Source organism: Urocitellus parryii, chromosome 4 (assembly GCF_045843805.1).
Source record: "Urocitellus parryii isolate mUroPar1 chromosome 4, mUroPar1.hap1, whole genome shotgun sequence".
NCBI lineage: Eukaryota > Metazoa > Chordata > Mammalia > Rodentia > Sciuridae > Urocitellus > Urocitellus parryii.
This window is the reverse complement of record NC_135534.1, coordinates 52,852,171-52,866,930: the sequence shown is the minus strand read 5'-3', so window position 1 is coordinate 52,866,930 and position 14,760 is coordinate 52,852,171. Positions and strand designations below refer to the sequence as shown.

Here is a 14,760-nt window from a genome sequence, read left to right as displayed (position 1 = left end):
CTCTCCCTCTGCTTTCTCACCCCCGCCCCATGACACCATGACACCATGGCTAAGACAGAGGGCATTTTTATATTCCTGTGCATTCCTCTGTATGACTGTTGCCACAGGGGGAGGGACTGTGTTTGAGTCAAAATGATGCTTGGCATACAGCAGGTACCCTTGGGTGTTTGTTGAGTTGTTCTGTCTTCTTCAAGATGTATCTATCCAGTCTCTGTCTACCAATCTTGTGAAAATGGGCTGGTCCTCTCTGTGTTTCCTGAGAACCCAGTGTTTGGGTTGGGCTAAAGGAATCTTTCCATGTCTATAAATGAGTGCTGAGCACAGCCTGTGCCTACACAGGGATTTTCTGGGCCAAATACTCACAGATCTTGGCATCCATCCCCAGCCTGAAATCCTATGTACCTTCTTTTTGGGGTGATTCATTAAAATGAAGCTCATTGTTCTCACATGTCCACCAGGTCAAAGTGTTTGTCAGTATCCTGAGTTCTTAGTAAAGTGAGGGGCTGTTTAGTCAAAATGTGTTGCTAGGCAGGTTTATTACATTCAGTTTTCTCCACATATTAAACAATATTTGAAAGTGACTACAATCCTTTCCAAAGGACAGATCTTATCTTCCTGGGCTCAGCAATATTTCTAAGCTATCACCATTGCCCTAGCTCACTCTAACAAGGCCAGCCCAGATGACTGGAGTTAGTGGAACTTCTTTATTCCCTTTTATTTGGTCCCAGATTCCTGGGTCCAGGGCCCAACAAGTTTATTGGAAGATAATTTACTCCAGAATACTATCAGCAAGGGGGAGGGTTGCTCACTGTACAAATTTAATGGCATATGAAATATTTAAATGGTTTACCCTAGTGTTTATCCTAGCTACTGCAAAAGTGTTAGAAGATTGTGATTTTAGAGATTTTGATTAAACACTCCACCATGGTACATAGTATAAAGGACCCTTTAAGCAACTAGCTTTGTGCATCATCCACATCCTGGCTCTTTTGATCCCCTAGTGATTAGTTCCACACATACCGTGCTCCCCGCCCCTCCTCTGCACGTCCGTCCAATCACAAGGTTCTTTTAAAAAAAAACAAAAAAACTCTTAAATCCATCCTCTTCCCAATAGTCACGCTAAACTTCTCCTGTTTTTCTAGTGGGAGAGTCTATTAAGAGGTTAAGAGTGTGAACTATGCTGCATGAGTTCAGGTAAGTGATGATTTCTCTGAGCATCAGTTACCTCATCTATAAAATATGTATGGGATTGTTGTAAGGATTAAATAAGATTATCATGTAAATTAATTAGTAAAACACTTGGCACACAAAAAATGTGCAGTAAATAAAATTATCATCATTATCTCATCATCATCATCATTCCTTAAACACTCCACACCTTCTTGCCTCAGAACCTCCTTCATGTTCACCTCGCTAATTATATAACCCATAGGTTTCACTTGAAAAGTAATGTTCCCCCTCAGATGCACATTAAAAGTAAGTTCCTAGGGGGAATTTTTCTGAGCCCCTCCTTCCCGCTATCCTATACCCACACTGGATTAGCTGCCATTTTTTTTTTTTGTGTTGCTCCCTTAGCAACCTGTACTTCCTTCCAGTAATACCCAGCACATTGGTGAAATAATAGGCCGTTTCCGATCTGCCTTTCCCACTAGACTGAAGCTCCTTGAGAGCCTTCTATGTGCCTGGTCCTCTGTGATTAAATGTCACAAGAATTAAAGAATAAAAGGCTACAAATATTCAGCTCTTCCAAGGTGTGGAACTACTCTTTTTATTGATTGAAATATTTTTAAGTTGTTGATGTTTATTTCATGTATTTGTATGTGGTGCTGAGAATCGAACCCAGTGCCTCACACATGTTAGGCAAGGGCTCTACCAGTGAGCCACAACCCCGACCCAAGCTTTGTTCTTTTTAATCTCTAACTTTGAATACAACTCTCTACCTGTGTTTAAGCCCGTGCGTTCCCAGGCCTTGTTGAATGAAGAACAGTTTATCACCAGAGGACTTACAAGTCGCAAGGCCCAGAATTCTCTCAAATCACTTTGTGCAGTGCAGTCAGCTTTTGAGAATTTGTGAACTAGCCACAGGCTATTCGATCTTCCTATCACATGCTCAGCCAGGTCCCTTCCTGCTTAATTACTGGATGCATGTGGAATCATTTTAACATGAAGTTGAATACAGCAATCTAGAAAGCACTGGCTACTAAATTATACCACATTATTTTTCTTTAACAGTTTGGACAGGGTAGCTAGAATGGACTGCATCTGTGTCTGGAACAGAAGGTGTGAATTCATTTTCACTCACCAACTGTCTCAATGTTAGTCTAAAATGTTTCTAGTTTTATGAAATCTGATGGAAATCATTTAGCACCTTTTATAAATCTGGAGGGAAAAGCTGCTATTAGTCCCGACCCTCTCCTTTGACTCCTCCTTCCCCTCTTCACAGCATCCTTGCAGGACGGGTTCCCAACAGGGGAGTCAGCCTGCAGCACACATGGTGAGTGGCCATCTCTCTGGTCAGCCCTGGGAGGGAGCTGCAGATGCCTTCCTGGGAACCTCTTACTTACCTTACCTTGTTTTTCACTCTGGCTCTTTCTCTCCTGATTCTAAAGTGTGGCAAAGCTAACACCATCATTGATCTTCACTCACTGACATTCTAGATTTGGGGCTGTTGCCTGCCATCCCCGACTTTGAACCCTAGTTTCTCCTACCATCATGTTCTTGATCTCCACTGTTTTGGACAGAAGCTCTCAGCTGCACATTAGTTCTACAAAGTTCAGGCCCTGCTCCATGATGATCAGAATGTGGGGGAGCATGGGGACCCCCATCTGCCCTGATTGGCTCCGTAGGTCTAGACTTGGGAATTAAGTGGAACTGGTGAAGGGAGGGTTGACAGAGGTTTATAACTCTTCATTCAGAGCCTCAAGGGACCATATCTGGAGAGATTTAGAGTCCATGGGCTAGGCTCTATGATTCCAGGGACTTGGTAAGATTCTGTATCCTCGGTTACTTCACATGGTAGTTAATTTGTCATTTCTTTACACCTTCTCTACAGACATGGAGAAGAAAGAGGAGGGGAAGGATGCACTGCATACCATGAAGGACCTCCAAGCTCAGGGGGTGATGTGGCAAAGGTGGGAATGCTGGGCAATCTGCAAGATTAACTCAGGGGGGAATCAGTGCATGAGAAGGTGGTGACTGCACAGGCCAAGTCTGAGGGTGGAGAGCTTGGGGACTTGTCTGTACCTGACTAAAGGGGCCCAATGTACACATTCCTTGCCAAGTCAAGCAAAACTTTTCTGACAGCAATGGAAAATGAAGGACTAAAGCTGTCTCGGGGCAAGGAATGAGAAAGAATAAGAGAAAGATACAAGGGGAAAGTTCTGAGAGGTGCCAGCTGTGATCCAGATGTTTTCCACCAAGCAAATGGAAGAATTAGAAAAGTAAGTTATAAACTCCCCTGAGTACATAGAAACAGCCTGTCTCGCTCTGGCTGAGGATGAAAAGACCTGCGAATTGCATAGGCGCCTAGAGAAGTCAGACAAAACAGACCCCCAGGCTGCCAATGCAGCCCTTCTCTTCCTTCCTCCTAAGAGCAACATGATTCTGTTCAGGAATTTACTCCTCTTCACTGAGTCCTTGTGCTTCAGAGGAAGTTGAATGTCTCCCCAACTCCAAGGAATAGTTTAAGCCCACAATGGCGAGCTCAGTCCCAAAGCCTATAATTGGTTTAGAAAGGGACCATGTTCCCAATTTGCCAATGAGCTAAGAGGGAAGACTAAGAAAACCTTCGGGTTCATTCTTAAGAATGAAATAGGGAAGAAATGGTGCCTGCATTTCCTCAGATAGTGTCCTGTCTGGATGGGATGCCTGGACCTAGCATAACCATAACCATAAGCCTGATGATGAAGTAGCCAGAAGCAAGGAAACTGCACATCCCTACTTCTGGACTGATATTTTAAGCCCTGCTGAGTTGTGCCTTTCTTGTATCTATAGCCCAAGAATCCTAATCAGCAGCAGAGACTTCCGTTTCTCCTGGGCTCTTAGATTGGATGCACTCGGCCTCAGACATAGCATCTTCCTGGTCTAAGAATTTTACAAAGTGGATTTGAAATCTTTGTGGATCTCAGAGTCCCATTGATTACCCCTAGAACTTAATTTTCTTTTCACTGAATTTTGGGGTTGAGAACGGGAGGAAAGAAGGTAAGCTGGGGAAACTTTCCTTAGGGATCCCCAACATTAAGAGGAAAATCAAGAAACTTACTTTTCCAAAAGTGCAGGCAGTGCTGGGGCGACAGGTGGGTTGCCTTTCCCGTTGGGTGATTCCGACTGGATGGGAAACAGGAGACAGAGGATTGAGGGTGAGCCACAGAAGTCAGGGCTGCTGAGCCTCTGCTGACACTGGGGAGGGGCTGTTTCTCTCCCTTCCTCACTCCCTCCCCAACTTGCCAACCTGCATGGGAGTGCAGGTGTTTACCCTTTCCCTTGGGGCCTTCCCTGAGACATCTGAAACTTGCTCTTTTCCTTCTCTTTGTTTCCTTAAGACTTTACATTTTAAGGCTCCATTCTAGAGGGGAGCCCTCGGTTTTCCTTTGTCCCATTTCCTGACTATGACTGAATGCCAGTAGGCAATGCTGGTCCCTTGTTCCCCGGGATGGGCTCACACAAGCCCACCACTGCCCCTAAATTTACAGCTCCAAGCATAATTCTCAGGAGATGCCTGCCATTACTGCAGGCATCCACCAGCAGGAACACCTTGTATGAACCATTCCCAAGGAGTCCCACCTTGCTCTGTCCCAGAGGGTATGGGCTGCACATTAGGACCACCTGGAAGACAAATGGCCTGGGGAGAGATTTAAAAGTATGGATCCACCCCATGGTCTTGGGGAAGGGGCCTGGGCATTCAATGGTTTCAAAGTCCCCTTATGATTTTAATGTACAGCCCTGGTTTCTAACCACTAGTCTAAAGAAATATTTGGAACCACATTTGCACCTTTAGGTAGAGTATGGGAAGAAATAGGTCTGTTAAAATGTACTAACCAACCTTTAAAACACCTTTTTTTTTTTTTTAGGTTGCCTTGTGTTTGTGATTTGGAAATGGAGGATCATTTCATAGATGATAATGCTTGAGGTGGGAAGAGGCGAAAGAAACTGAAGAGATATTGCTATGTACTGCTGTGGCAATAGAACTTGAACTACCAATTGCTTACACAAATTGTTTATACAAAAATGCTAGTTACGAACAGGGAATAGAGAACCCATTGGAGAAGGAATTACAAGCATTATAGGTAGAATTAATCAGATACACAGAGGCCTGGAATGTGTAAAATATTTTCTTACAAATACAGAAAATTGTATTTAAAGCAATTGAAATGGATTTTTTTCTGATTATCACTCATAAATTCATACTATAGGAATTTTAAAAGGCATCAAAAGGAAAATAAAAATTTCATGTTTTACCATTTGTCCAAAGATTATCATTACTAAATTTTACGTATGTTCTTCCAGAATTTTTTTATGTCCACATCTAGAAACATATTTTTTTAAAGTACAAAACAGAGTTATACTATATATAAACTAGTATATACATATAGATGTATATGTATTATTGCTAATTATTCATAATGAATTATGGACAAAAATTCTATTCTACAGAAACTCTTATAGCAATGTTAATAATTTGTTTACCAATCTCTTATGCATGAACCTTGGGTTGTTTCCAATGTTTTACTGTAACATACAATGCTGCCGTGAATCAAGGCAGGATAACACGAGGTATAAGAATGCAGACTCTGTGGTCAGAGAGCCTGGGTTTAAGGTCAACTCTCCCATTCCCACTCACCTTCAGCCCTTTACACCCACTGCAGAGTGGGGGAAAAAATACCCACCTTGGAAAATTGGGATTCAAGCATGAAGAGCTATTATTTGTAAGGAATATTTTCTGAGCTGCTTATGCCTTGCTCAAGGACACTAAGACCTCTTCTCAGAGCAGTGGTATACACGTGGCCTAGTCTCCATTAAATGTTTTGAGACTACCACCCAAATTCTTTTCAGGTGATTTCCTTTTCTTATCTATCTTGCCCCAATCTGGGTCCCCTCTGTAGCCATGAGTGTGAGGGAAAGGTAGACCAGGAATGGGAGGCAGGCCTCATCATACTCACCAGGACCGGTAAGGAAGGGATGGGTGATGAGCTGGGAGATTGGCCAGGCAGGTTCAGGGCATTAAACTTGGGAACCACAGCAACACTGACCCTCCGGCGGGGCATGTTCTGTAGGAAGAGAAGTGACCAGGCCCACTTTCTGGGAGGTAATAACAGTCAAAGTTCTGAATGGCCTGGAAAAAGCCTACCAATTCCTAATGCTATAATGACATTAACTGGATATTTGGTATTGGAATACTGATGGTGTTGAAAATTGGTGTGAAGTGAGGAGCCAAATTTGACTCAAATTTTCTATTGGTGGTGAGGGATCTCTCAGCATGTTCCTACTTTAGATTATGAAATCCTGGAGAAACAGAATGAAAATGACCCCCCTGCTCTCTGAAAAACATCCTGGATAGTGTATTAAAGTTGCCTGTAGCAGCACCAAAGTTTATGCACCATTTCACATTCTTTAAAGGATGTATAGTCGGGAAAACTACATAGGTACAAGACAGGTGACATTCCAGTGGTGAAGCTAGCAAATATGGAAGCTCAATGTAAACTTTCAGAGGGTCTCTGGAGCCTATGATCCATGAGTGAATGATTTCTTGAGTGACCACAGAAATTTCTGTCCTACTTTCTCTGGGAGCCCCAGTATTCCTTGAACATGCGTACCTTTCCCATGGTGAGGGACATGGACCGCGCCGTGCGAGGGACCCCATCTTCTACAACAGGAGGAAACAGAGAAAACTCATGTAAGTTTCAAAGTGGGCCTCAGCAGGAAACAGGCAGAAACTAAGCCATGGTCAGAACTGGCCTTCAAAGGAATAGCCCAATGGTCTGGGTGTTTGGGACACTGAGTTTGGCCCTTCACTCTCTGAGATGATCATCTGCAGAATGGGAATTCTTTTGGATGAAATCTTTATCCTAGATCTACTGGACATTAATAAGAAGTCACAATCTGGAACCTTTGGTCTTTATTGAACACTACACAATCTCTGGGTGTCGCTTTGGATAATGTGTGAGATCTACTCATAGCAACACCAAAGCTTATTGGGTCTTTCATGCTCACTTAAGGGAGGTATAATCAGAGAAACTCTGAGCAAGGAAGGTGTGGTATTGGTAAGAATGAAAACTTGCTAAAGAAGTAGTTTCAGTATATCACATGCCCAATGATTCAGAACAAAGGAAGCCACCACCCTAGGATTTTCTTCTTCTTAGTATATCCATGAAATGACATAATTTATATGAAGTGTTTAGTATCACACCTGCATAACTGTGCCACCAGGAAACATCTGAATATGTGCAAAGACAGGTATTTGCAAGGTTAATTCAGTTCGACCAATATCATTTAGCCTGTATATCTGTCTAGCCTTCATAGCGATATACTTTAGGTGTGTCTCTTAAAAAGTGCATAACTACGTATTTTTTCCCTTAATCTGAGGTTCTCTGTTACAACAGGTTTATGCTGCTTATATTTCTTATGATTATTCATATATTTTTATTTCCATTATATTATTTTATATTTTCTATTTACCCTGCTTTATTCATTAAGTTTTTTCTAATTCTTTATCTACTTCTAATGTTGGTTTTTTTTTTTTTTTTTAAAGAGAGAGTGAGAGAGGAGAGAGAGAGAGAGAGAGAGAGAGAGAATTTTTAATATTTATTTCTTAGTTCTCGGCAGACACAACATCTTTGTTGGTATGTGGTGCTGAGGATCGAACCCGGGCCGCACGCATGCCAGACAAGCACGCTACCGCCTGAGCCACATTCCCAGCCCTCTAATGTTGGTTTGAAAATTATTCATTGTAGTTCTAATCTTTAGTGTATTCCTTTAACTTTCAAAATTTAAATTTGACTTTAAATATAAAATTAATGAATATCTCTATTCTTTTCCTGAGACTTTAAAACAGTAACAATCCCCCAATTTTAATTATATGTTTTTTTCACTATTTTTCTTTCACCTTGTTTTATAGTCCAAAATTTTTCATTATTGTTTTCTACAGCGAATGCTTATTTAGATCTGCCCACAAACTTACAATTGGTTTGGTCACTGTTCTTTCTTACATCCTGCTCATTTTATTTCTTTAACTCAATTTCATTCTTCCCCAAATTAGTTGTTTTTTGAGCAAGGACTTGTGAGAGGTGAACTTTCTCATTAGTTGTCTCCAGTTGTCTTGACCTAGCCCTCTATTTTGAGTGATTTGCTTATATCTCACTTTTATTTCTATGTTGTCAATAATTTTCTCTCAGCTCTTTGAAAAGGTTACTCCATGGTCTTCTGGTACCATTATTGCTTTTGAGACTTGCCATTGCTTTGTCAACTCTCTTCTTTCTCTGGTGACTTTTAAGATCTTCACTTTGTCTTTGTTCTTCTGAAGCTTCTCTTTCGTGAGCTATGTCTTCTGCATGGAATTCACTATGCTTACTGAATTCAATGATTTAGGTCTTTCTTTAGTTGTGGAAAATCCTCAGCTATTCTTTCTTTGAGAATGTTCTGGCTCTAATTTGCTTCTTAGGGATCATCTAATAAATGGATTGCAGACTATCTCACTCTGGACTCTACATCCCAGATCTCATAATGTTTCTTTTATTTCTTTACTCACTGTATTCCTCTGAGTTGCCTTTTGGGTGACTATACCTACTCTATCACCAGTCAAGCTGGACCTTTCAGTATTCTGGGGCAGTGACCATAGTCAGGTCAGGAGGAAGAAAGGCAGGGCAAACTACACACTAGTTCCTAAGGACCTCAGCTCAGATGTGACACATCTCATGTAACAAAGCCAGCTCTCATGCCTAGCCTAACTTCCAGGGGATGGGGAGGGGTGCCCAGAAGGAAGATACCTAGAATACTGAGGAATCACCTCAACTACTGTAACTACCACATCTACCGCACCTCAGCTACTCAATCTTTTATTTCCATGACCCTATTTTTAGGAAATTTTCTATTTCCCTGAGAAAGAGGACCTACAGGCCACAGGCTATTGTGCAGGAATCAGTTCAGAGTTTTAAAATCAGAGAGCCCTGATGTGCTACAAACCTGAAAATGAAATCCTTTACTTTTCTCCATGAAGTAGGAAATCTAAGTCTCCCTGTCAAACAAGCAACCTGCACCTCAGTCACCTTTTCTGTATAATGGGAATTTTATTTCCATCTTGGCCACTGGTAAACTGAGATGAGGATGTTTTAGTCAACACTGTGCACAATGTAATTCCTCAAAGTGGAAGAAAGCCTTGCTCTTGTCCAGGAAGTACAGACACTGATAGGTCATTTGGGAGGCAGGAACTTTTATTTGTTGTCCTGATCAAAGTTAGCTTGTTTCTTTTTCCTTTCTTTCTTTCTTTTTTTTTTTTTTTTTTTTCAGGATGGGGTTTGAATGAGAGCCTTATGCATGCTAGGGATGACCCTGTTTCTCATTTTGAGGAATTCTATTTTCTTCTTTTTGGATAACTATACCCTTTTACTCTCATATCTTCCATTCATCCTTTTATCTCTCTAATAATTTTAAAGGCATCTTTTTAAAAATATTTTTTAGTTAATATGGGCACAATGTCTTTATTTTGTTTATTTATTTTTATGTGGTGCTGAGGATCGAACCCAGGATCTCACACATGTTCTACCACCGAGCCACAACCCCAGCCCCTTAAAGGTATCTTTAAAAAAAAAAAATTATTTTCCTATACGATGTTCTTAGGCTACAATCCTATTGTTCGGTGGATCTGATGATTCTCAGTGATGTTGTATTTATCATTTTATGCCGTGAACTTGTCTTCAGTGAGATGCTATTTAGAGGGAGCCTGTGTGTCCTGGAGCAGGGTGTGCCTCTCTGAGTGGCTGACAGTGTTCCCTGAGGCCCCATCCTGCTGTTCTTTCAGCTCCCCGCACTTTGCATCATTACTGCTCTCACTCTGGATATGTACTTTTCCTATGAGGAAGGAGAAAGTGTTTTTTTTTTTCCTACTAGAATGCAGGATGAAACAGACAAACTTCCTTATTTATTTCTATGTTGGTTGGTGACTGTTTTCCCCTCAACAAAATTCTACAAAGGTACAATCTTTGGAGGGTCTCTGCCTTCTGTGTGAATCTCAGTGTCAACTCTGTTGTGAGCAGCCACAGCCGTGGCCCTGGAGTGCAAACACTCCACCCCCAGATAATTCAGGCTGACTCTGTTCCCTAGGAAGCTGCAGGGCCAGCTTGGTTTCAGTTCTCTTTTCTTTTCTTGTATCTGAGTATTTCAATTTCTTTTCCTGTGGATTCAGCTCTTCTTTAAGATTGCTTGCTTGATTTTGTCCTTTAGAAATTTCTAAGTATTTGTGGTTAAAGGATTTTCAAGTTTTCTAGTCAGCCCAGTTTGCAGAACCAAATGAAATTCTTTATGTCTGAAGGGTTCACGTAAATTAATAAAATACCCATCTTACAAGTGGGCAAACATCATAATTCGAGAATTTACAGAAGTGGAGATGTAAATCTCAGTGAATATTTGTAAAAGCACAGAAATATAAATTAACACAATGAGGTTAAATTTGGGCCTATCAAAGTCAGACACATTTTTATAAAGAAAGAAAAAGAAGGGCATCAGTGACACAATGAATTGAGCCTCACTGTAATTCATTCAATGGAAATGAGTTATTTGAAAATAAGTTGCTTTAAGATCCTTATAAATCTTTCTTTTCCCTGAGCTAGTATTTATACCACTAAAAATCTATCTTAATATAATATACACATAATCAGCATGTTGCAGATTCAGAAATTTTTTAATGTACCTCATTTTTTAAAAAATCAGGGATATTTTATTTCACTGAAGTCTTCAAAGTCTCATTGACAAAGATGGTCAGAAATTATGTAAAGGCTTAAAAAGCAGTCTTTGGGAATGGACATAACATCTCTTAGGGACACACCTGCTGGGTGAGTGCTGACCCCTTGCCACCAGCTCAAGAGAAGGCACAGCTTAGAAAAACAATGGAAGGGAGGCCAAATATTGCCAAACCATTGATTCATCAGTCAAGACTCAGCTATCATATCCTTTCCTACTGTAAGCATTTTCCTATCCCCCAAGAGCAGATGTGGAAATCTGCTTATTTCTGCTAAGGCACTGGCTACAGCGTCCTTACCTCCCCACAGGTTGGGCGCTCCTTTGGGTCTGGGACTAAGTGCCTTAAACTCTATATTCCAATATCATATGGGGCACACAGACGATGCTTAATAAGTGTAGAATTAACGAACAAGACTGAAGTTCATCCCATGAATCCTGGATAAGGTGGTCCTCGGGAGACCTTGCACCTTATAGAACAATAATGTGATAACCCAGGTACAAAGATTTCCTTGGTGGTCCCTTCCCCCTCTTCCAGCACTGGCTGAGAGTGGTTTGCTAGAAGCCCAGATCCCTAGGGGTCAGGAGCCTTGCTGCAAAGATCCAAAGCAGACAGCCTGGAGCGTGCGTGCACTGCCTTTGGACTCTGGGAAGTGTCACTGATGTTTCCCAGGAAACTTGTGAAACCTCCTGTTTATAAAGTTTCTCCATCTATTATACTTTCTGCACTCTTTCTCCTCCTGGTGACCTGGATGTTTGCATTCCACTGGGATTCCTGATGTTAAAATGTCTGTTTTCTCCACTAACTACCCTCATCAGTAGAGCCCAAGTCCTGATAGGCACTGACATCTCCCTCCTGCACTGAGCAAGAACCTCCTAACTCATCCTTCCCCACTTGAACTTTACACTTCTTTAATGTACTGTGCATACTGAAGTCAGAGTGATCTTCTAAAAATAAAATCTGATCATGTCACATGACAGACTCACCAATGACTCCTCTCTGGCTGGAGGACAAAGGCCTGCATTGATATCATCATGGCCTGGCAGGCAGCCCTGGACTAGCAGGTGTCATCTTCAACCTGTCCCTATCACACACCACCATCGCAACCACATCAAACTGCTTCATCTTCTCACCTACAACCTCCACATCTTTGTCCGTGCTGTTTTCTCCACCTGGGATGAATCTGCCCCTCTTAACTGCAGAACTCCTAGCTTTATTTTAAAATACTGAGGAGATGCCATCCCTCTGTGAAGCCTTCCTTGACTTCCTTAAGCAGAATCAGCAGGCAGCCCTCTGTGTTCCTATAGCAATTTGTGTAGAACTTAAAATATATATCTGAGAGGATTTCTTTAAAACATTGTCTTGCCCTGAGTCTGCTCTTTATCTCAGCAATACCTCCATCTGCCAGGCTTGCACTCCACCCCCACTGCCCAGACTTTACCCCTCACCTGGGCGGTTGCAATACCCTCTCCATGGGCTCCTTGGCTGTGCTCTACCCCAGTAATGTGATTGATGCACCGCGGCTGGAGGGCACCTTCTTAAACTACACATATGATAGCGTCATTTTCCTGATTAAAATCCTTGGTCGTATCCCTAATGCTTTCCAGAATAAAGCCCAATTTCTTTAGCATATGGTACCTAAAAGGGGGGTCCCAAAGCACAAAGATTTATGGGGTTTGGGGTCATTCTCACAAGGTAAAGAAAGCTCTTGCAGCCTGTATTTTTTGTGTCTGTAGAGAGTCACTCTGGTTAATTGTGTTGGGAGTCAAGAGGTCATTCCCATTTCCTGGTTCCAGGACCCCAGGCTCCCTGGAGCAGCTGCTGCAAATGCCCTGTGGATGACATTGGGCAGGGGAAGGGAGACTTGCAATTGGAAATAGGTCCTGGGGCTGTCCTGATCCCTCTGGTCCTAGCTGAGAGCAAGATGGGAGCAGAAGCCCAGTCCCTTACCAGAGGGGCCACAACTGCGGCTTGAATTCTGATTTGCAAGTTTTTTAAACTCCATGAGTTCTGCATGGTCCTTCTCATAGGTCCTCTTCAGATTCTCCACATACTGCATCATCACTTCTGTTGCTTTTGACATGCGCTTTTCCTGCAGGGAAGGAGAGCATGTGTTCAGGGGGCAATTGGAGGAAAGGTGCTAGCAGCACTTGTCTGCTCTAAGCCAGGCTCTGCGCTGTGAGATTGGGAAGGATACTGGGGCCCATCGAATGTGACAATGCCCCCTATGAGACTGCTGCCCAAGATGCAAACCAAGAGTTGGACTCAGGTACCTGTGCCCAGGGATAAGGAGAAAGGCACAGCCTGGTGCAGCAGGAAGTGAGAGGAGGAAGGGATTTGTTTCTGCTTGCAGAGAATGGGTCAGGGGAGGGTGGGTGGAGATGAGATGAAGTCATGGATGCAGGGTGTGGGCAGCATCTGAGCATGTAGACACATGTAGGCGGGGGACACAAAGAGCATGCAGGCCAGGGAACCCCAAGGTGAGTCAAGGAAGGACCTCATAAGGCTTGAATGTAGGTGTGGAATTATCCTCCAGACAGGAATCCTTTAGAGAGTGAAAAGGGGGTGCCATTACAAATCTCACTGGGACAATAGGCATAAACCAGGGCTGTGCCGTTGTCCCACTCAGGCAAGGGTCAGTTAGCAGCTGGGAAGAAGAAGTAAGAAAAACAGGTGAACTAGAACTAGGCTGCGAAGGACCCTAAATGCTAAATGGGGGAATTAGGATTATCCTGAATAAAAAGTGGAACCACTCAATTTCTTAAGGTAAGAGGCGATATGAGTGGAGACAGATGAAAGGGAGTGAGACTGGTGGCAGTGACAGCAACAGAGAAAGACAGGACAAGCACTCGAGCTAGTAGTCCATTGGAAGCAGAGACGAAGGCAAGGACTGGGACAGAAGCCAGGGAGAGGAAGCCATTTAAAGAAGAGCAAAGATGGAGTGAGCAACATAGGGGACAAAAAAACACGTTTGGGAGAGTGGCACACGTTTGGGAGGACAGTGTCTCTTTGTCCCTCAGAGGGTCTAGCTCAGACCCCATCTGGCCTCAGAGGGACTTCCCCTTTGACTTCCCTGGAAGAGGTCCCGATAGCTCAGTGGCGCTGAGACGGGCCACTCCCTAGCATCCTCTCTGTGTGGCTGCTCCCAGCTGGGTGACTTCCTGGGCTACACTGCTGAGTCAGGAGCTCTATCCAGAAGGACACAAGGGTGGGTCAGGCCTGTGGCTTGTCTTTTCATTTCACAGGCAGTGCTCAGGGCTACACCCCAGGAACATCCTCTCATGCATCCAGTGCAGCAGGATGTGGGTCCATGAAAATAGCAACCGTCATGACAACATCAAAGTACTTTACAAGGATTCCAGCAACCCTACGGCAGGCCCATGATCATCCTCATTCACAGCTGAAGAAACTGAAGCGTAGAGAGCTTGGTACCCATCCCAAGGTCTCACAGCAAGTGAGGGGTGGAACCAGGACTAGAACTTGAGCAGTATGGCCCTATAACACCATGCTGGACCAGAGTGGACCAAAGTGACCAAGAGAGAGCCTTACCTGGGCCTGCACCCCTGCTTTGCCACTCACTGGTGCTGTCACAGGTTGAGTATCTCTTATCTGAAGCACTTGGGACCAGAAGCATTTTGGACTTGGGATTTTTTTTCAGATTTTGGAAAATTTGCATATACATAATGAGATACCTTGGAGAATGGAAGCCAGGTCTAAACATGATATGCATTAATGTTTCATGTATTCCATTCACTTGTAGCCTGAGGGTAAGTTCATACAATATTTTTAGAACATCTACATTAAGACTGTGA

General features: G+C 42.9%; 1 protein-coding gene across 2 annotated transcripts in view; it reads right to left on the bottom strand.

Moving 5' to 3' along the window:
- Positions 1–14,760, bottom strand: part of Irag1 (inositol 1,4,5-triphosphate receptor associated 1) — a 126,210-nt gene that overhangs the window by 11,971 nt on the left and 99,479 nt on the right. For both annotated transcript variants that reach the window (XM_026395897.2, XM_026395898.2), the window contains exons 16-19: positions 12,899–13,040; positions 6,813–6,862; positions 6,159–6,266; positions 4,262–4,326 (exon numbers count right to left, since the gene is read on the bottom strand). In XM_026395897.2, coding sequence (XP_026251682.2) covers positions 4,262–4,326; positions 6,159–6,266; positions 6,813–6,862; positions 12,899–13,040 — 365 coding nt within the window. The remainder of the gene's footprint in view (positions 1–4,261; positions 4,327–6,158; positions 6,267–6,812; positions 6,863–12,898; positions 13,041–14,760) is intronic.